This window comes from Hyalella azteca, unplaced genomic scaffold (assembly GCF_000764305.2).
Source record: "Hyalella azteca isolate HAZT.00-mixed unplaced genomic scaffold, Hazt_2.0.2 contig7995, whole genome shotgun sequence".
In the NCBI taxonomy this organism is placed as follows: domain Eukaryota; kingdom Metazoa; phylum Arthropoda; class Malacostraca; order Amphipoda; family Hyalellidae; genus Hyalella; species Hyalella azteca.
Genome location: NW_025938101.1, coordinates 23654 through 45531, shown reverse-complemented (window position 1 = coordinate 45531; position 21878 = coordinate 23654). Strand labels below are relative to the sequence as shown.

The 21878-nt window shown below is 42.1% G+C and overlaps 2 protein-coding genes across 2 annotated transcripts; both read right to left on the bottom strand.

Moving 5' to 3' along the window:
* Positions 1–306: 306 nt before the first annotated feature.
* LOC108679595 (malonate--CoA ligase ACSF3, mitochondrial) lies at positions 307–9562 on the bottom strand. The gene is made up of 10 exons (XM_047881445.1): positions 9448–9562; positions 8546–8670; positions 7682–7826; positions 5703–5859; positions 4660–4887; positions 3834–3979; positions 3282–3444; positions 2232–2242; positions 1649–1827; positions 307–918 (listed from the first exon to the last, which is right to left on the bottom strand). The coding sequence occupies exons 1-10, from the start codon at positions 9560–9562 to the stop codon at positions 727–729; spliced, it is 1461 nt and encodes a 486-aa protein (XP_047737401.1). The 3' UTR covers positions 307–726.
* Positions 9563–14373: 4811 nt separating this feature from the next.
* Positions 14374–20913, bottom strand: LOC108679594 (coiled-coil domain-containing protein 102A). The gene is made up of 6 exons (XM_047881448.1): positions 20741–20913; positions 20329–20502; positions 19681–19791; positions 19276–19338; positions 19021–19035; positions 14374–17073 (listed from the first exon to the last, which is right to left on the bottom strand). Exons 2-6 carry the CDS (start codon positions 20440–20442, stop codon positions 15181–15183), a joined length of 2196 nt encoding a protein of 731 aa, XP_047737404.1. The 5' UTR covers positions 20443–20502; positions 20741–20913; the 3' UTR covers positions 14374–15180.
* Between the last annotated feature and the right edge of the window lie 965 nt (positions 20914–21878).

Sequence of the window (21878 nt, the reverse complement as noted above, 5' to 3'; positions counted from 1 at the left end):
TGAGCGGATGCATTTCCATCTCCAGATTGTGAATGGTTGTGTCCAATATGTTCTGTGTTCTGGTTAATTTAATACTTTATTAACTACTAGGGTTTAAAATTTATTCTTAGTGGGACAATATTAAATCATGGCAGAACTGAGAGTAAAGGATTGGCCCCAGAATTGAGACTTAATTTTTAAATCAGTTTCTTTAAATTATATTTAAAAGGCGCGCAGGGGACAACCTTCCAGCAGAGACGTATTCAGAAGCGTTCATCACCGCCGATGCCATCGTGCTGGACCATCAGGGAAATTATAAGCTTTGTCTGGAAATTTCATAGCAAATATAATTTGATTATACAATTAGTACTAACATTACGTACATTGTAATCTTAGTGCAGTTACTGTAGTCAATATAAGAATTTACTATATGCATATTCACTTCTAATGCAGATAAACGTAATTCATGTTCTCAGCACTTTCTGTTCGTAAGTAAATATGAAAGACTTTCTTTTGACTGCGGCGTGTGAATTATACATGAGCAACACCTCGAGGACGCTAGTCTAGGATGCAATAAAACTACCTCGAGGACGCTAGCTTAGAAAAACCTAATTCTAAGTCCATATAACAAAATTTTAAAGAAGTTAGAAAGCTGTAACGCAGCTGCAGAGTAAAATATATTTGATAGAGTAGATTTAGAAGTAGAGTAGCAGAATTTATAGAGAATTAACTCATAAAAAGCACGGTTCATTTCAACAATGGTAAGATTTCCTGAAGCAGTTTCTTCTTGTTGACCTTGCCCATGTTGTTGCGCGGCAGCTCCTCGAGGATGACGTATTTGACAGGAACCTGGTACGCGGGAAGCCTCTCCTTCAGCCACTTTTTCAGGAGCGCCGTGTCTAGGGGCGACGCTCCCGTCCGTACCAACACCGCGCAGATCTGAAATAAAACATTATCACCATCAAACTTGCTGTGTATTTTTGACATTTTATGGTAGAAAATATTTTGTGAATGTTTGCCAATAGTTGTCCACGACATTTGGTATTAGAATAACCTGCAGTTACAATAAGAAATTACTACTTGATGAACTAAGAGTATTTGCTCGATGTCATTACCTTTGGTAACGACATGATGTTCCCAACACACAACAATCAAACAACTTCAAATACAGCCCTCACACAGCCCTCACACAGCCCTCTAATCGTGACATGTTTTACGAAATGACTAAGGAGAAATATCGTCGTTTCCCTCATTTTAAACAAACTTTCTAGTTACCGTTTCCGATATGAGTAATTCCCGCAATACGAGTCATAAAAAACTTTCACCTCCCGCCCCACGTGAGTTCCTCTCTTCATTTAACAGCCAATATGCCCCACCTTCTGCCTCCACGAGAGCTGGTCCCTTCATTAATTCCTATAGGTTCTTACTTTCTGCCCCCACTGGAGGTGACCCTCTCATTAACTACTACAGGTTCTTACTTTCTGCCCCCACGAGAGGTGACACCCTCATTAACTCTATAGGTTCTTACTTTCTGCCCCCACTGGAGGTGACCCTCTCATTCATAGGTTCTTACTTTCTGGCCCCACTGGAGGTGACCCTCTCATTAACTCTTACAGGTTCTTACTTTCTGCCCCCACTGGAGGTGACCCTCTCATTCATAGGTTCTTACTTTCTGCCCCCACGTTGGGTCGGGGGCACCCACGACAGCAACGTCAGCCACGTCAGGATGCATCAGCAAGACGCGCTCGACGCCCAGCGCCGACACCTTGAAGCCGCCGCTCTTGATGATGTCGACGCTCGTGCGACCCAGGATCTTGTAGGCGCCATCTTGGTACACGGCCGTGTCACCTGATGAATGTAATGATGAATATGAATGACCTCAGCCCCAGAATAAGTAGAGATATACGCGGCACCAGTACGAGGCACAGAAGTCCCACATTTTCTTGACCGTAGCTCTCATAAACTAACTTCCTAATTAATGGATCAATCTCTCTGAAACTTTGTACACATACGTAAAACACTCATGATAGAATATTTAAGGCTTCAAGTAGTTTGAATTTTTGGCTTAATTTGAGAATAAACGTGCAAATTTGATGACAACTGTCAAAAGGAGGGTCTTAAGAAACAGTTTCGCAGTTAAAACGTAAAAATTAGCACTATATACGTGAACATACACCTATCATAGAACATACGCCTATCGACTCTCGAGACACCTATTTTGAATTATAATTTTTTTCTTTTTCATGTTTTACCCCTTTTTGCCCTTCCATAACACCATAACGTTAAGGCATATGAAATCTTTACTAATCGCACCACAGTGTTTAAGAAAAGACTAGTCCAGACATATATCACATTATTCTTTAGTTCAGTTAATTGTATTACAAGCTTCATTAAACTGAATTTCTCCGAAACAAATAATTTTATACATGATAATTGTCCGAAAAAAGCTACAAAAAAAAATGGAAAACATAAAAGGTTGATTCCGTCAAGAATAATGACAACCTTGATAAGACGAATCTATAGCGGCCTCCAATGTTAAACTTGGTTATAATTAATTAAATCTACAAATTTTCTAATAAAATCAATCCTTTCGCAAACATCCGAACTACCTCTAAATTAATTTTTCTCTCTTCGTAAGTTGAGTTAACTGTAACCTCACTACAGCCTTGTCCACCAACGTTTGGGGTAAGCCCTTAAATAGCTTCTAAATTGTTCCTCAAACTTGTAATACTATTTCCTTGTATATTGATTGCACCTAATAAGGACTACATCTTAATTCGAATTGTTTATATCACTTGTTTGCTTAAATCGCAAATTAACTAAGAATTTAAAAGCAAAGTCCACAAAAATTCATATTTTTATAGAAGACGTTTCTATAGAACCGTTTTCTATAAAGATATGAATTTTTGTGGACTTTTCTTTGCTTTTAAATTCTTAGTTAATTCGAATTGTATTTCATTCATTATACAGGTGCAACTTACTGATATCTACACTTGAATACACTTTCCTAACACTCCTCTCTCTCGATTAGTTATCGTTTAAATCCCTCTTCGCGTTTAACTTAATTAGCTTATAGCGGTGCTGAACCAATTTACAGCTGTAGATCATTACTAATTATTATACTAAAAATGTCCTTATATTTCCTAAATATATAATCTTATCAAAATAATTCCCCATTAAATGAGATATTATGACAGATTTATATAAGAAAGAGAATCAGACGGGGCATGATTAATACTATTTATTATACTAAAAATTTTCTGCTAAATTATATTAGCTTATCAAAATAATTCCCCATTAACTGAGATATTATGACAGATTTATTTAAGAAAGAAAATGATGAAGCCAGCACCATGCCCTCGGCGCCCGGCGTGACGACGCTAGCCGTCTCGTCGCCCTCGCACAGCACGCGGCCTCCTGACACGATGCGCACCCTCACCCCCGGCAGCGGGGTGCCCACGTACCCTGTCATCATGGGCATGGTTAGGGCATCGTGGGCATGGTTAGGGCATCATGGGCATGGTTAGGGCGTCATAGAGGCATGGTTAGGGCATCATAGAGGCATGGTTAGGGCGTCATAGAGGCATGGTTAGGGCGTCATAGAGGCATGGTTACGGCGTCATAGAGGCATGGTTAGGGCGTCATAGAGGCATGGTTAGGGCGTCATAGAGGCATGGTTAGGGCATCATAGAGGCATGGTTAGGGCGTCATAGAGGCATGGTTACGGCGTCATAGAGGCATGGTTAGGGCNAGGCCTGCGTGTCCCCACCACTCACCAGGCCTGCGTGTCCCCACCACTCACCAGGCCTGCGTGTCCCCACCACTCACCAGGCCTCCGTGTCCCCACCACTCACCAGGCCTCCGTGTTCCCACCAGGGGGTTGGTGAGGGCCATGCCGATCTCCGTCATGCCGTATCGCTCGAGGAGTGTCACTCCCGTGGCGCGCTGCCACTCCTCCAGCAGCGACTCCGGCAGTGCCGCCGAGCCACTCACCATCAGCCTGTAACAACTCCATCACGTCACATCACAATTCTTCCTACCTCGGAACCTACACTTGAGTGTTGTTTAATAATGACATAATTATACTCATAACACAATTTTCCCTCACACGCAGCATCGTCAAACGCTTCCCTCTTGAAAATTTCTCGCTTACACAGCTTCTCCGCCTATGCATCCCCACAAGCTCCCCTTGTTGTTGTAATTGCCCGTCCTGGTAGTGGCGACTAGGGAGGGGGGTGATAGGTCAGTTTTTCCGGGCACTCGGTACCACTGGTAGTTCTACGACCATCACTGGCTCACTGACCCGTCAGAACCATTTTATTGCATTACACAACACCCTGGACAAGCCAGGTACTCATTTATCAACCAGAGTACACAAGTTCCCCTTCCCTGGGCAGGGTGGCCCAGTGGTTAAAGTTCAGAGTACCAAGATTGGCGCAGAGAGGCGCGGGTTTGATCCCAGCTCTGTGCGCCAGTTTCTGGTCAGAATCGGCGAGGAGGCCGGGCGGTTAAGCACAGCAGAATTGTAGCAGCGAGTTGCGAGTTCGAGACCGCAAAATGCTGTGAATGTTCTGCGATGTTAAGAATCGGCGACAGGCCCACGGCCTAATAAACGCTGAAACCGCTATATATATTCCCTCCTCACACGCTCCCTTTGGAAGGTTCACCAGAGTAGCTCACCTGAAGTTCTGGACGCACGTGGCACGCACATACGTGCGCTTGTGCTGCGACTGCGCATAGTTTTGTCTGTAGTGAGCGAGCAGCTTCGCGTACATCGTGGGCACGGCCATGAACACGTTCACGGCACTGTCATGTGATGCCACCACGTCACCGGCGTCGTGCTCTGCGTCGTCACCACCCAGCAACAGCGACCACACGTGACAAGGCCGGAAGGTCGTCATTACCACCCTGCGGTACGTTAAAACGTTACGTCATCACCGTACGGCCGTTAAAACGTTACGTCACCACCCTGCGGTACGGCCGTTAAAACGTTACGTCATCACCACCCTGCGGTACGGCCGTTAAAACGTTACGTCATCACCCTGCGGTACGGCCGTTAAAACGTTACGTCATCACCACCCTGCGGTATGGCCGTTAAAACGTTACGTCATCACCACCCTGCCGTACGGCCGTTAAAACGTTACGTCATCACCACCCTGCTGTACGGCCGTTAAAACGTTACGTCATCACCACTCTGCGGTACAGCCGTTAAAACGTCACGTCATCACCACCCTGCTGTACGGCCGTTAAAACGTTACGTCATCGACGGTGAAAACAAACCAAAACAAACTTTGGCTTGTTTTGGTTTGGTTAGTGAAAAACTTTATTTTGTTGGTGAAAACAAAAAAATTTACTTATGTTACACTCATGTTGATAAAAAAAATTGATCAACATAAATGATCAACAAAATATATATCAACAATAAGAATCAACAGAATAGCGTTCACCATAAGTGATTAACGAAAATTTGATCAACATAAGTTGTGCGATATGCCAACTCGGCCTGTTCTTCAACGCCGATATTGCTAAGTTATGTTATGAATAACAAAATTGGTATAAAATATTAATAATTCACTATAATCAGCAATTTCAAGTAATTGCCTCGGCCTGTTCTTCAACGCCGATATTGCTAAATTATATAATAAATAACAAAATTGGTACAAAAATATTAATAATTCACTATAATCAGCAATTTTAGGTAATTGCTGAGCACCACAAGCTACCTTGCCCCCACGAGGAGGGGTGTGAGGAGTGCGTTGATGATGCCGTGAGTGTGGTGCAGAGGGAGACAGTGCAGTACCACATCGCTGTGATGGTACTGCCACGCAGCCACCAGCGACTCCATCTGAGCCCTCAGGTTGCCGTGAGTCAGCACTACGCCTGCCAGGTCAATCATTATTAATTATAGGGCCTTTATTTAAAATAAAATTGCTTAAATTCCTGCTTCCGTAGAGTAAAACAGCTGACTGAGCTGAGTTTGATCCTACGGACAACCTCTATCAGCTAACAGAGGTATCATCTGCTCCGGTATCATCATCTGCTGCCGGAAAAAATCGTCAGTTAACTAACTTACCTTTCATTGCCTCGCCTAAAATGGACTCACCTGTTATTGACTCATGTTTAACTGACTCACCTTCAACTAACCCGCCTTTCACTGCCGTGTGAACGATGATGATCGTTCACTATTAGCAGCATTCGTTATTTATGTAGCGTGCATATTTTTTGTTGTAGTACGTAACCGTGTGTATTTAGTGCAGCCACGTCTGGCGTAGCCGCCTTAGTAACATTAATATCGAACCGTACTTCAGCGACGTAGTACAAGATCAGGTCTGAGTGGCTGAGAGTCGGTTAGTCAGTTGTGTTGTATCCCGCCAGCCCTACAGTGAGTATATAACTTTTACGCACTCTGCTCTTCTGACTACCGATACTGTACCTTACCGCTATAACTCGTGGCTGTGCTTTAGAAACTTCGTCATCTGAGTAATGATATGAATGTCTGTTTCACTGGTTTTTCTAAATTTTAAACTTGCATTTCTTTTTAAACTGATCATTACTGAAATAAAATTACGTTTTATCCACGTGAACTGACGTTTAATGAACTGAAACCCAGTGCAATATAAATCCAGTGACAGATGCTGTATTCAGATTGGTCGTCGTACGACAAGATAATTACCGGCGTTAGGTCGTAGAGCTCGTGCCTGCTGACATGCTGAAAAGTGCGGCGAACGTCTCTGCGGTACGGCCGTTAAAACGTTACGTCATCACCACCCTGCGGTACGGCCGTTAAAACGTCACGTCATCACCACCCTGCGGTACGGCCGTTAAAGCAAACAAAATGTTCCTCAACTTACACCCATGTTTATAAAAATATTGATCAACAAAATATATATCAACAGAAAGAATCAACAGAATAGCGTTCACCATAAATGATCAACGAAAATTTCATCAACATAAGTAATGCGATATGCCAACTCGGACTCAACACCGATATTGCTAACTTATATTATGAATAACAAAATAGGTATAAAAATATTAATAATTCACTAAGATAAACAATTTAAAGTNGACTCACCTTCAACGGTCCGGCATTTACCTGACTCACCTTCAACGGTCCGGCATTTACCTGACTCACCTTCAACGGTCCGGCATTTACCTGACTCACCTTCAACGGTCCGGCATTTACCTGACTCACCTTCAACGGTCCGGCATTTACCTGACTCACCTTCAACGGTCCGGCATTTACCTGACTCACCTTCAACGGTCCGGCATTTACCTGACTCACCTTCAACGGTCCGGCATTTACCTGACTCACCTTCAACGGTCCGGCATTTACCTGACTCACCTTCAACGGTCCGGCATTTACCTGACTCACCTTCAACGGTCCGGCATTTACCTGACTCACCTTCAACGGTCCGGCATTTACCTGACTCACCTTCAACGGTCCGGCATTTACCTGACTCACCTTCAACGGTCCGGCATTTACCTGACTCACCTTCAACGGTCCGGCATTTACCTGACTCACCTTCAACGGTCCGGCATTTACCTGACTCACCTTCAACGGTCCGGCATTTACCTGACTCACCTTCAACGGTCCGGCATTTACCTGACTCACCTTCAACGGTCCGGCATTTACCTGACTCACCTTCAACGGTCCGGCATTTACCTGACTCACCTTCAACGGTCCGGCATTTACCTGACTCACCTTTGGGGTCGCCTGTGGTGCCACTCGTGTAGAGGATGAGGGCGCTGCGGTCCGCGGGCACGCGTCCAAAAGAGGACCTGGTACAGGACTCCTGGTGGGGCTGGCCGGCGATGTCACATCGCGACGTGTCGCTTAAGACGACCGTCTGCCAAACGCATGCAAAATTATACACTAAATAAAAATTTTTAGATAAAAATTGTGTACGCTTTGATGATGTTATTCACAAGCGCATGCAAAATTATACATTACATATATAATTTTAGATAAAAATTGTGTACGCTTTGATGATGTTGTTCACAAGCTGGGATAAACTGCCGCACTTGTGGCTGATCTACAGTATTTTTTATAGGAGAAAAGGATGTATGTAATATAATACAATAATATAAATATAATATAATAAAAGGATGTATAATATATAATACATTTATATTATGAAGACACTATTTGTACTATGAGGAAGAATCTTATTGTTTCACGTTGAAATGGGCAGCAAGATAAAAAACTTTTAAACCCTCTATCAATGAGCAGAAGTGATTATTTAAATTTATTTACAACTATACGAGCAAAGCTGTGCATAGAACAAAAACAGCGAGTGTCCATTTCACGGCCGTCAGTGAAGTGGTACAAATAATTTTCGAGAACCTTTCAAAAATTATGAAAAAGGTATAATATAAACACACAGATACATGGTACAGTAAAATTCTCATAAAAATGAATAAGAAAAAAAAAATATTAACACTTATTCTATGGTTTTCAAACCATGGAACACTTATACGGTACGTTTTTCGGACACGGATACATAGAACCGTGAAATTCTCATAAAAATGAATAAGAAAAAAATTTAGGACTATAGCCCGATAATACCTGTATGTTGGGGATGTCAGGCAGCAGTTGCTGCAGAGAAGGGCAGCAGAGGACGGCTGCAGCACAGCTGTCCTGCAGGAAGTACTGCAGCTGTAGCTGCGGGTGTTGGGGGCATAGCGGCACAGCTGTAAAGTATACAGAAATACGTTAAAGTGTTTCATACCTTCTTGCCGATCTGCATTCCTAATCGGTAAATATTGAAGTCTGAAAGCAAGATCTTGATCATTCATCGTTATATAGCGAATTATGAAGATCCTTGCCGATATTCATTCCTAATCGGTGAATATTGAAGTCTGAAAGTAAGGTCTTGATCGTTAAATATTAAAGTCGTTAATTTTACTTTTTATTTAAAGTTTATTTCGAGTTTAGTTGTTCAGAAGACAGTGGACATCGCGAGACTTCCCACCGATATGACCAGTCATCCAGACGGCCAACATGACGACATTTTCATGAAACAAGATGAATATTGCAACACGTGCAACATGTATATAAAACAAGTTTCAACTTCATAACGTTCTTAGTTTTTTATTTATTAACAAATTAAAAGGGTTACTTAATTCTGAAACACCCTGTATATTGATTGCACCTAAGATCGACTTCATCTTAATTCGTATTGTATTTCATTCATTATACAGGTGCAACATACGGTTATCTACACTTGAATACACTTTCCTAACACTCGTCTCTCTCGATTAATTTTCGTCTAAATCCCTCTTCGCGTTTAACTTAATTAGCTTATAGCGGTGCTGAACCAACATACCGCTATAGATCATTACTAAATATTATACTAAAAATGTCCTTATATTTCCTAATTATTTAATCTCATCAAAATAATTCACCAATTAAATGCGATATTATGACAGATTTATATAAGAAAGAAAATGATGAAGCCAGCACCATGCCCTCGGCGCCCGGCGTGACGACGCTAGCCGCCTCGTCGCCCTCGCACAGCACGCGTCCTCCTGACACGATGCGCACCCTCACCCCCGGCAGCGGGGTGCCCACGTACCCTGTCATCATGGGCATAATCAATATATTTTTTAAATGAACCTTGGGAACGGAAATTTAACCGATGTAGAACAAAAACATGGAGCTTTTCATTGCGATTAAAATGGGGAAGAAAATAAAATGAATTTAAATGATTAATCTCGACAAATCAAATCGTGGAATACAATCATTTGATGGAAAAATTACCATTTAACATATAAATAAATTCATTAGGTTCATTTTGATTACTTGCAGCTTAATATTAATAAATAGCCACAATTCAAATTCTTCGTCAGATGAAAAATTCCCGCCATTTGATATTTTATATATCAAGCGCCATAAAGAATTTTGCAAGCTTTGTAACTTTCTTACGAATAAAAAAAAGTCTACGAGAACAATACTTAATATCATATTACAGTTATAATGCGTAGAAAAGTCACAATTGTCAAATTTATTGTTGTGTTATTGACACAAACCTGCGCGCCAAGATTTGTCTGTAGGAGTGCTGGCCCAGAACGTCGCAGACGGCGATGCGGTTGCCATGGTCGCTCGCTCCGCGGTAGGGAGCATCGAGGACTTCAGCGCTGCTGCTCGTCATCAAGGCTTGGCGGTAACTCGATGTCGAAGTTCGGTGCCCAATAGTCGTCGAAGTTTGGCGGCCACTCGACAATGAGGCTTGGCGGCCATTCGACAATGAGGCTTGGTGGTCACTCGACGTCCAAGTTCGGTGGCCAATCGTAGTCAAAGTTCGGTGGCCAATAGTCGTCGAAGTTTGGCGGCCACTCGAAGTCAACAATTGGCACGGCGGCCGCAACACATCAACATGACTGCTGCTATGTAGACTCCGTGACAAAGATTGATGCGATAAACAAAACAAGGAGCAATATCCGGAGCGAACCAAACCTTCAGTACCAAAGGGCACGAGAAGATTCGTTGATGCATTGCTTCTAAATCCCGTGGGTAAATTACAGTGTAATAGTGAACCATAAAGCGGTTTAGACACAAGGTCTAGATATGGTCTGGCATAATGTTTATATCTAACAGCGTGAACAGAGTGTGCGCCGCTAGTTAATCTTGCAGAGTGAGCTTCCCGAGATATGTGCCGCGTCAGGGCAGAGTGACTGACCGTGCCCAGAAGCAACTGAAGGTTGCCCCTCAGGGAAGTCATTTTTTGTTAGAGAAACAGTTTGAAACAATATTTAATAAATCTGGAATATGCATCACGCGTACAAATGAATATCAAAAATTATACATCGCATAATTTTTCAATATTTTGATTGAAATTGAAACTTTTTCAGAACATAGGACTGGTAAAATAATTTTGCTTGAGAAGAAGCATAAGATAGGAAAATATTCAGCAACGACTAGTGATGGCAGGACTCTATGGCCAGGCTGCCATAGAGAGGAAGATCCTTATATGAATAAGAAGCTATCGCTATTGCAGTTAAAAAATATCATAGCAGCAGTCTCGGGTAAAGTTGTGAGCCAACGACGTAAATTGCCTGCTAGGACATAAGAGTAAAATGCGGCAGTGTTTCAAGCGTGTACGTCCACTACGAGGTGCAAGATACAATTATTACTAATTTCTCGCATCAAAATCGTTCATCACCCAGAAGGAGCCTACGGTTTCAAATCTCCGGCCTACTGAAGGCAGCAAGCAAGAAGCAGCGTTAGCATCTCAAAGAGACGAAGTGACAGGGAGGGACAGGTGACAAGCAACAGAAACTAAGACACTCGAACAAGAGGTCGCTTACACGGGACGTCGGCCGCCCGCATGAGAGAGACAGAGGAGGGAAACGTAAGGAATCCTAACTACATAATAACTTAATGTAAGGAATCCTACCTACACAATAAGTTAACCCCACAACTGAGGCCTGCAGTCAGACACCGCGAGCTCAACGGTGGGGCGCTCAGGAACAATCCCCCTAGGAGCGCGGAATCCCATAGGACTTCTGACGAGCACAGACACGCTTATTTCAGGGGGCACATGCCCAGAAGTGCCCCCTGAAGAGGGATGCTTGTAAAAGATGTCGGATACAGAGACGCTTGCAAAAGAGTTCAAGAACGAAGATTCTTGTACAAGATGTCAGAAAGAAGTATACACGTATAATATGCCAGAAACGGTGATGCGAGTAAACAGAAGTCAGGAGAGAAGATGCTTGTCAAGAAATAAGTGAGATAAGGGAGGTTATGGCGAATATTTTTTTTGTGATAAGACGATTCTGTGCTACTGGCTTCGGGACGAAACTCGTTTGAAGATGCAACACTGCAGTAAATTATTTGTTCATAACACTGCTGCTAGGGAGACCCAGAGATCGCAGGTGGCCTCTTCAGACACAACTCACACAAGCCGTACTAATACAGGTTTGTAGTCAACTGGGTCCTCATTATACATTATATCCATCCAAAATACACGCTAGTAGTAAGATAATTGGACCACAGCTGTCTGGTGTGTCTGTCCCTGGGGCTGAACTCGAGGAAAATGCCTCGCTTCTTTCGAGGAAACATTTAATTTAAGTAAGTACAAAGGTTATATTAATATGTACGTAAGAAAACTAGCATGTATTACCCAGCGACCAGTTATTTCCATAAAGCCTGTAGAAGTCAGAACCATAGCCAATTAAACGCTGCTAAAAAGGCCATTTCATCGCCTGGCAATCAGTTCATCAGGTTTACAATCTTTCATTTTGATAAACGTTTAATTGAAACACAACCAGTCATGGTCGAAAACATTTTATTTATTAAAAGACGAGGAGCAGACAAGATCTATCATAAAATTAGGCGACCACACACTTCTTACACTGCGTAGCTTTTAACACCGAGGTTGGAAGACACATAGATCAGGTACCTACAGTTACATGAGATTATCAAAAATTTGTGATAGAAAACAATAACAGCAAAGGCAAGTTTTGAAGAAGACCACAAAAGTTCAACTACATGAAACTCTAACATTACATAGCAGTCGCACCTTCACTACGAATTGTCCGTAATGTCAACTTTTTGAACCCCTTATCAATGGGATTATGAGACTCTAAATCCATAGAACACATTACAAATAGTTCCCTTTCATGCACCACTTTTCATAAATACATCACGATATGCTTGGCACATTCTTCGTCACAAGACCATCTACGATGTCTATGACCAATAACAAACGCGAGAGATCGCATAGGAATAACTTGTAAATTTAGCAAATGCACTGAGACGCTGAATGATGTCGAAGTTATATCCACGTAACTGATAAGCTATCGCTATGATAATCCGCAATCAGTGGCTATATACAAACTTCTGATAATTGCAAGCAGTCAAAGGCTACACAAGCTCTAGATTTAGTTCACTCATTGGAACCACTCAGAAAGCGGACATAAATAAACAAGTTTATTCTAACAATCATCTGGAAATTTTTTCTAACAATACAACGTGTACGGAAGCTAATTTCAACACGGGATTTTCATTGATAGCGTCTTGTGCTTCACTAAAGAACAATTTCTAGAAGAACCAACTGGGTATTAAGTTATGTATTTTTGCAGCTGTCCAATAATTAATAAAAATAATAATGTCTAGTTGAGCTTAGGTCTAGGTTATAACTAAACACTTACCAGAAACTAATTACACAACTGAAATAACAACTGCAGTACAACAAGATACTTATTAGATCACTAACAACACAACTAAAGGAGTAAAACAAAGAAGTAATTAGATCAATAACAACGCGTTCTCACTAACAAAGTTAAGTAACAATAAGATTTGATCATCCTTAACTAATTGAATTCCAGGCAACGTTACCTTTGGAGAATATACAATGAGACTTGCTAATTGTTGCTTTATTACATGGAATGCCACATAAGAATATTAATTACATTATTATCACTCTGGTGTAAATACCATATGGACGGAAGGTCAATATAAGAGATGGAAATATGATTAGATATTAAATATAATAACGACAGCTTATCTAGTCCTTAAAAAACAATAATGAACAGTAAATACTTCAAGGACGAGAAATAAGTCTTAAGGCCCGCTTACACTATGGGCAACATGGGCGGTTAGGCGCTTGCTGCAGCGCCTCACCGCCCACAACCGTTCACACTTATTTTTGTACGCGGTAGCTCGAGACCGCGCGCTTTGAAGAATAGTTGCCAGTTAGACGTCAGTGAGTATGGGTGTATCCCAGTGGTTCCCAAAGTGGGCGATATCACCCCCCTGGGGGCGGTGGAAAGATCTGTGGGGGACTCTAGAAAGATCTGTGTTTAACCTTTCTCTTTCAAAATTGCAGCTAACTAATATCAAGAAGGCGTTTATTTATATGTGTCTGTCAGCAGGGGGGCGCTAGAGATTCACTGGGGAGCCAATAGGGGCGCCAGCCTGAAAAAGTTTGGGAACCACTGGTATATTCGAATTTGAGCTCTAGGCCGTTGTTCTCGGGTGTGCTGCTGTTAAGAAAAGATGTAGGCGTCGCCGTATTTGGGTGAAAAAAATGGTTGCAAAGAAGAGAGGGGGCTGACACAATTACATTTTCAAAAAATTATCAGTTGCGAATGCATCAGACTTTCAAAATTATACTAGACTGCCAGTGGACTTGTTTGACAGCCTGCTAAAGAAAATAATGCCACTCATCCAGAAGCAGGATGATGGAATTGAGATGGATTTCATATGCAATGGAATTCATTTACAATGAAATTTATTTCACGATGGAATTGCAAACGCAACGTATGAATTTTCTTGCGAACCTCGTCAATGGTGACTTGTACACGAAAATTTCTTAAAACTTCAACTAATTTCACCAGAGCTTGTTCTTTTGCATTTCGATTTTTAAACTCTTTTGACTGAACTCTCTACAGGCATTCATGGTCTTTACAAAGATCAATTAGCCTCTCTACTAGAGAGTGAGGCCAAACAAGTGTGGCGTTAGTTGACATAGTGAAAGACCAGCGTATACAGACCACCTCGCTAGACCAGAGACAGCCGTCAACTGAGTGCATCGCTTGAGTGTGTTGCATGAGGCACGGCGCCTGTGAATCGCTAGCTCGTCAATCGCTTCGCTGCCCACAAGACGCGTACGTAGACGCTGCACAGAGGGGCGGTGAGGCGCTTGACGCCCGTGTGTTGCCCCTAGTGTGAACGGGCCTTACCAGGCACTTCAAACATAGATGGAGATATTCTAGCAAAGTGTCAAGTTCTTGAAGAATCTTAATTCCATCTACAAACTTATCATGAAATACTTTATATAGTACATGATATGCTTACAGCAACCATCCGCTTTCAGTACACGTTCTGTTTACAGTTCATTATCTGCTTACAGTACTTATCCGCTTACTGTTCACGATCTGCTATCAGCAATGGTCCGATTTGCATATAGCAATGACACACTTTATATAAAGCACTGCTGCTAATAGAAATTCAATGCTGCCGTTGGATCTCAATGAAAGTCAGGACTGAACAGGACGGGAGTTGCGGGACACATGGTCTTGGGAGTCGTAAGTCAATAATTGATCATGTATGAACGATTGAACGTTGAATTTTAGTGTCAGCTCGAACTTAACTTGGCTAAAATTCGTGCGATTGGTGGTGGCAAGGTGCAAAAAAAATCCCATGTAACAAGTATTGCAGCTGATGAATGGAGTTCTTTAGCACAGCACGTCACGTGATCAGTTGGTATCATCATCAGTGTCACAGTGAGGCAGGAGTTTCTTCAAGGCACTGGCGCGACTAGACACGACAGCGGCGCTGGTGCAGCGCAGCCGCGACTGCATGTGGTTAAGTTTGAGCTGCAGCGTGTCGACCGTGTCCTGAAGCTCGTCCCTTGCACGAGTGAGGCGACGAGCGGCATTATGGGCGGTGTCCAGCTCGTCCTGGGTGCTGGCCAGGTCCTGACGTAGCTTTGTGACCCGCGCCCGTAAACGCTTCACTTCTGCTTCGTATTGCTCGGAACGCCGCACGCTGTGTTCGCACTCGACGGTCTTGCACGAGAGCGCTTTCTTGTACTGACTAACGTAGAGGTTAAGCTCGCATAGCTGTTCACGCAAGCTGCTCACTTCGTCTTGGACAGCGTCGCCACTCTTGCCTGAGCGCCCGTTGTTGCTGCCAGACTTGAGTTGCTCAAGAGGCTTGAGGCGCTCCAGTAGTTCTTCAACCTGAGCCTTGAGAGCCTTGTTGCTGCGCTCCCAGTTCAGGGACTCGGACTCCAGCTGCTCCCGACGACTCCACTCCACCGCGTTCTCCTGCTGGAGCCTTTCGATGTCCGCACGCAGCTCTGCCAGTTTGGCCTCAGCCATCTGACGAGCAGCGGTTTCTTGCACAAGTTGCTGGTGTTGTTGGTGCTGCAGCTGCTGCAGTTGAGAACGTACACATTCCACTTGCTGGATCGCTTCCTGTCTGCTGCAACGGATGTTATGAAGCTCAGCACGCAGTTCCGCAGCCTCTGTCTGATAGCGAGCAGCAGATGTGCCCAAGTCGCAGCGCTCTTCTCTCTCAAGCTGCAGGGCGCGCGCAGCCTCGTGCAGCTGCATGCGCAGCAAACAAACCTGCCTAGTGAGGCTGCCAGTCAAGTCTGCAGCAGCTGCAGCAGCCGCAGCGTCTTGGATGCCCGGCATCTTATTACACCAGCAACACAAACCTGTAGGAGGATCAGCCGAGTTGTTGGGGGACGAGCGAGGGGCGCTGTTCCCACGTCCAGACTTGCCACACGCGCCATCAAAACCTGACTTCCTTAACACTGTCTCGTGAGTGACGACGTCTTCTGGGGAGGTGGGCTCGTCAGAGCAATGAAATCCTTCATAGGAATTTGAATTGGATGGCACGAGACGTGCATCTGTGTTCCCAGAATGCGGTCGCTGTGAATCAAAACCAGAATCCGTGTTTTGGCCTTCGCTCTGGAGGGAAGAATCTTCGTTGGCCCCCATGCACGAGGCAGGACTAGTCCAGGCTTTGCTAAGGAAATGTTGAGCGATGAGTTGCTTCACTTGCTCGCTCGGCGTCTGGCGCGAGTTGATGGCCGCGGCCATGGCCACCGCCGCACTGCCCTCTTCAGGAGACAAGCTCAGGCCCTCCAAGCCCACCCCGTAACCAAACAACTCTTCGAGCAACGAAACTGACGCTGCAGCCGACGAGACGTGGCTCACGTCAGTATTTGATGTGTTACCTTCCACTAGGTGTGGTGTCGTGGGGGGAGGAGGAGGAGTTAAGTTGAGAGAGTGACGACGCCTCTCATTAGAAGTCATGGGATTATTGCCTTCTGCCATGACATGTGCCCGCGACTCGTCATCCCCAGAGCTGCTCTCCATGTTTGCGTTATCCTCATCTTCTTCTTGCTGCTGCTGCTGCTCATTTGACATGCGCCGTTGCTGGACGACGCTGCACTGGTTGCTGAGGTCAGCTCTGCTGCTGGTGAGGCCGTACGCAAGCTTCTCAACGAGCTGACCGGATTCTGGTTCACCTTCAGTCTTGTGCTCCTGTTGGTAGTACTCACGCTGCTGCTGCCGGCGCAGCTGAGACGCGGCTACCGACGACACGTCGCGTTCAGGAGACTCGTCGGCGAGACCCTGACAACAAAGCAAGCTTCTTCATTCTTCATAACAGCGAAGCAAGAATTTATATGAGTAATTAATATGAATTTGCATTTATTTCATCTCCAGTCATTTTATTTTATTTGATGCCTTTTTACATACGTGACTTCGAGAAATTTACACAGATTTATCTCAGAAAGAAATATATAGGGAAAAGAAGTTGACATTTTTTGCCGTAGTCTGAGAGGAATAGAACTGTCACCTCCTAAAATCACAGCAATGCAAAAATGTAATAAGAACTATTCATGTAATTAAAAAGTCACACAATCGTTATTCATGCACGTAGGATACGGCACCATTAGGATAACTTGCAGCATTGATGTGCTATTACCTGAAAACTACAGTGTAATATCTATTATATCCACATGGTTCAATGCAAGTTAGAGTTCAATCGTAAAGGTCGTTAGGATTTACAATATTTCACTTGACATTGTATTTAAGCAGTAAACATATTGAATTCCGGTACGAGCTCACCAAATAGCAATTTCTTTGAACTTCGGTAACATTCTCATTCAGTACTATATAGACTGAATAACTACACTTAAAACAAAATACGACTCATTTTACGAACGCTTTCACGTAACTGGCATTTAAGCTGACGTATTATGAATACAAAGACCTGAAGACTGACCACACATGCACTACAGAGGTCACTAGCGTGACAAAACCCTTAATTGTGAGGTAATCTCTAAAATAAATTAGTGAGGGTAGTAAAATTTAATTACTAAATAGAGGAACAGACCAAAATAAATCAAAACATGATACAGAATTAGGTATACAAAGGAATGAATAAATGAAAAGGATCGATCCAACCTTCTTCCACAACTATGAAGAAAATTTGTTTTCCTATCTCAACTACGTTACCGTACAGTAATTCTGCAAGGCATTACTGTACATTGTTTTCATTCGAAATTAGGCCTGGAAAACTATAAAACGCGCTAAAAGATGAAATGAAGTAATATTGTGTTTCATCACTCGTACACATAAATTTCAGCTTTTTAAAACATTTAATTCATTTGTTATAGCGCCTTCTTGGAAGCTCGCGACAGACTGATAGACTTACTTCATACTAGGCTTTACTTTAGTTGCGTTGCTAAACAATCTTCAAGCCAACCCTAAATGTCCAAGTAATTTTAACAGAACTCACTGAAACTGAACTTAACTGAAGGGTAAACTAAACTAAACTGAAGTGTAAACCCAAAAAGTCAAATAATTGGCAATCGCAATTTTTCTCACAGAGAGTTCTTTAGAACACGAAACCTATTAGTTAGCTTCCTCGGCATGAACATTCAGTTAACGTTAGCACAGGCTGGTAAAGGTTGACACTCTTAAATCTTTTTCCAATCGAATAAGTAGAAAAATTTGCACTTAAACTACATAAGAAAGTTTTAAGAAATTATTCAAGAAGGCTTGAGGGATTTCCTAGGAGCTCAAAATGCGCTGCTTCCATCCAGGGCTGTAAACCCAAATACAAGGCTCAAAAAATTCCCATAAAATTAAGCCAAGATTATGGCATTATATAAACTAGGTTTGAAACGATGGTGAATAAGATTTCTTCTTTGGTTCTGAACCCTTGACCAAATAAGTGAAGAAAGAAGGATTAAAATTTTCCCACAGAAAAATACAATCTTCAAAATAGAGCTAATTACAAACTAAATATTTTTTATTTTACATATTCTAATGCTCGTAACCAGCAGCATGAATCAGCGTTCACTATAATGTCAGAACTTACTATTAAGCATCTTTCTTCTGTTCCACCTTCCCCAACAGACAACCACTCTTAAAACCCGCTTTAAAATAGCTCTACACCAAGACTATCTTGGCCATACGGTACTGCAGTCTGCGGTACCTAATAAACAACAAATCTACTTTGGCCATGAGGTTCTATCGTCTACAGAAGATAGCTTCACTTAACAAGAATACCTTAGCCATGAGGTTCTATCGTCTACAGAAGATAGCTTCACTTGACAAGAATACCTTAGCCATGAGGCTCTATAGTCTACAGAAGATAGCTTCACTTAACAAGAATACCTTGGCCATGAGGTTCTATAGTCTACAGAAGATAGCTTCACTAAACAAGAATACCTTGGCCATGAGGCTCTATAGTCTACAAAAGATAGCTTCACTTAACAAGAATACCTTGGCCATGAGGTTCTATAGTCTACAGAAGATAGCTGCGCCTTCAAGCCGCATCCTCAGGAGTCGCACCTCCTCCCGAGCTCTGTTTCGCTCACTGCGAACCTGCCACAGAAGCCTCATATTGAGTCCAATGCAGTGCTTAGCATTTCAAAAACAATATAAACTAATAATCTAATCAATATAATTTAGAGCACTTCTGAAACATGGAAAATTACATGTCATCAAAATATAGAAACAAATTATGGCTTATAATGATTTTTTGGAATAAGTGCTATATTTTTAAACTTGATGATGGTTTTTCCCAAGTTTTTATCCACAATTATAAAATAAAAATTAATTTGATGCCTCAATTCACACTAGCCATCTTATGCACTAGCTTGTGACGTTATTAACTTCCCATAATAGGTACCTACAGCCCCAGCAGGCCGCGTATGTAATACCAACCTTACTCCACTTCTCACGCCAGTTGGCAGTGCAGTCACTCCACCAGCGCATGGTCTTCTCCATCTGAACTGCCCTGGCCCTGGCCTCCTCCAGCTCCCTCTGCACCACCTCCTGCAAAAGTAGCCACGATGCACCAACAACTTCAATGCATCACACGTGTATTGCATAAAAAAGTAATGCATTTCACAAAAATGATGCATCAACAAGATGAATGCATCACACAAAATTGTTGCAACAACTTCTATGTGTAACACAGATTGATGTCAATACAACTCTGCAGTAATAGACTTCAAAAAGTAATCTATCCAGGGGTCCATACCTAAAAAATGGTTAAAGATTTATAACCAAAAGTTTGCATTACTTTATTATTGTTGTCCATTTTGTTCTATAATTCCAATGATAATTGAGCATGATCATTGTTTAATCCCCTTACATAAAAATGATAGATTTAAATTGAGTTTTTAACTCTTAAAAAATACAAGCAAAAGAGAATAAAAACAATCAATGCTATATCTGATGTTTAGCCACACGGGAGCAGTACATCATATTTAGCCAGACATCATTAGAAACAGGTAATAGTGTACCTGTTCTTGTTGACACAAGAGAGATGGCAATAGCACATCAACAGGTACATAATACTGTATATACCTGTTTGTCCAGCCACAAGTAAGGTGGAATGTTGATCTCATGGCTGGGAGTAGGGGTGTGAGTAGCTGAAGGAGCTGGAGTGGAAGGGAGCCCTCCTTGCCTTCTGCCACTCATGTTTGTAGTACCACTTGAAATATTATCAAGGCTTCAGCATTGCGTTGCATTTGCCAACATCTAAAGGGCGAGAACTGTGAGGATTGTTGATGAGGATTAAGAGAACATTGACAAAAAAAAGCAAAATATCAAGTTAGTTCAAGTTATAAAAAGCATCTCTCATGAAATTTGCAAGCTACTATATATAGCAATTGCAAGCTATAAGACAAAATCTGAATTAAATACTAATGTTTAATATCAATATAGCACAAAAGAACAAACATGGGCAACAGATCCTCAAAGTGAGGCTCACACTCACATTGATGATGATGCAGTCTGAAGATCATCATTAGTGGTTCTATGTTAGCTGATAGTGACACCATGACATTAATGATTACGTAATATATATATAATATGTTCAAATAATAATAATGATATTTATCACCTAGAATACTAGAATGACTTTATAAACAATGAAAAAGAGTATGCAAAAACAAAAAATACGAATTCATAAGAAATCTGAAAATTAAAAATAGTAAATAGATTTTTATGCATACTTCAACATAATGCAATCCAGTTGCACATATAACAAACATCAAATTTATAAACATTGCAATGGACACCAGGAAAATGCATTAACATTTTTTTAAAGTCTACTGTCTACACTGCAAATTAATTTTACAAATTTACATCAAACAATTTCATTCGAGTTCCAACTTGACATCACTATGCAGAGTATGGCAATCTAGTCACCATTCACCAATATCAGGTTTTTGGCCCAAAATATTGCCAGTATCATTAAGTATATCACCAGAAGACAAAAGAACACAAACCTCCTCATTGACCATTGTCTGTCTAGGCATCAGGCAAAATCGTCTCAATACAAATATTTTGATACCGAAGCCTGCTGCTAGCCTGGTGGCACAGGCCTAGCGCTGCTGGCATTGGGAGCCTAGGACAGTGTCACTGTATCATAGTTGCAAACTGGCAAACCAGAAATTTTTTAGAATCATTTCATTCTCAATTTCCTCATATACTCAAGAATTAAACCAGATTCTTATGTATGATAATGCTGGTATCCATGATACTTTGCTGGTCTACTTGACTCAAAAATGAACTTGAGGGAGAATCTAAAAAAACTCTCTGCTTTGCCACTATGCAGCCTGTGTCACCATTTCTGACTGGGTCACTAAGGATCTTCTGATATTTGCTTGCTCTCCGCACCCTTTGGCTGACCCCAACACAAGATTAAAATGCCAAAAGATTCCTTTGTTTTCCAATGCCAAAATCATTTATATGGTTTAAAAAATATGATTTATTTATATTGTAGAGAATGCAAAAGTCAGTTGTGTTGGCTCAAGAACCAAACTCATGACTTGAAATCCATTTTAATTTGACAAACTGATTTGTCTAAAACTAGTCACTGATAAGATGACACACTTAGACAAATCCAACGC

Excerpts from the sequence above, each read along its gene's own strand:
- LOC108679595 (XM_047881445.1), bottom strand. The coding sequence starts at position 9,562 with ATGACAGGGTACGTGGGCACCCCGCTGCCGGGGGTGAGGGTGCGCATC. Across the intron at positions 8,671-9,447 it reads CGTCACGCCGGGCGCCGAGG|CTGTGCCGCTATGCCCCCAA; the intron begins GCATGGTGCTGG and ends TATACTTTACAG. Across the intron at positions 3,445-3,833 it reads GGTGGGAACACGGAGGCCTG|GGTACGTGGGCACCCCGCTG; the intron begins GTGAGTGGTGGG and ends CCATGATGACAG.
- LOC108679594 (XM_047881448.1), bottom strand. The coding sequence starts at position 20,442 with ATGAGTGGCAGAAGGCAAGGAGGGCTCCCTTCCACTCCAGCTCCTTCA. Across the intron at positions 19,792-20,328 it reads ACTTGTGGCTGGACAAACAG|GAGGTGGTGCAGAGGGAGCT; the intron begins GTATATACAGTA and ends CTACTTTTGCAG. Across the intron at positions 19,339-19,680 it reads GGCGTGAGAAGTGGAGTAAG|GTTCGCAGTGAGCGAAACAG; the intron begins GTTGGTATTACA and ends CTTCTGTGGCAG.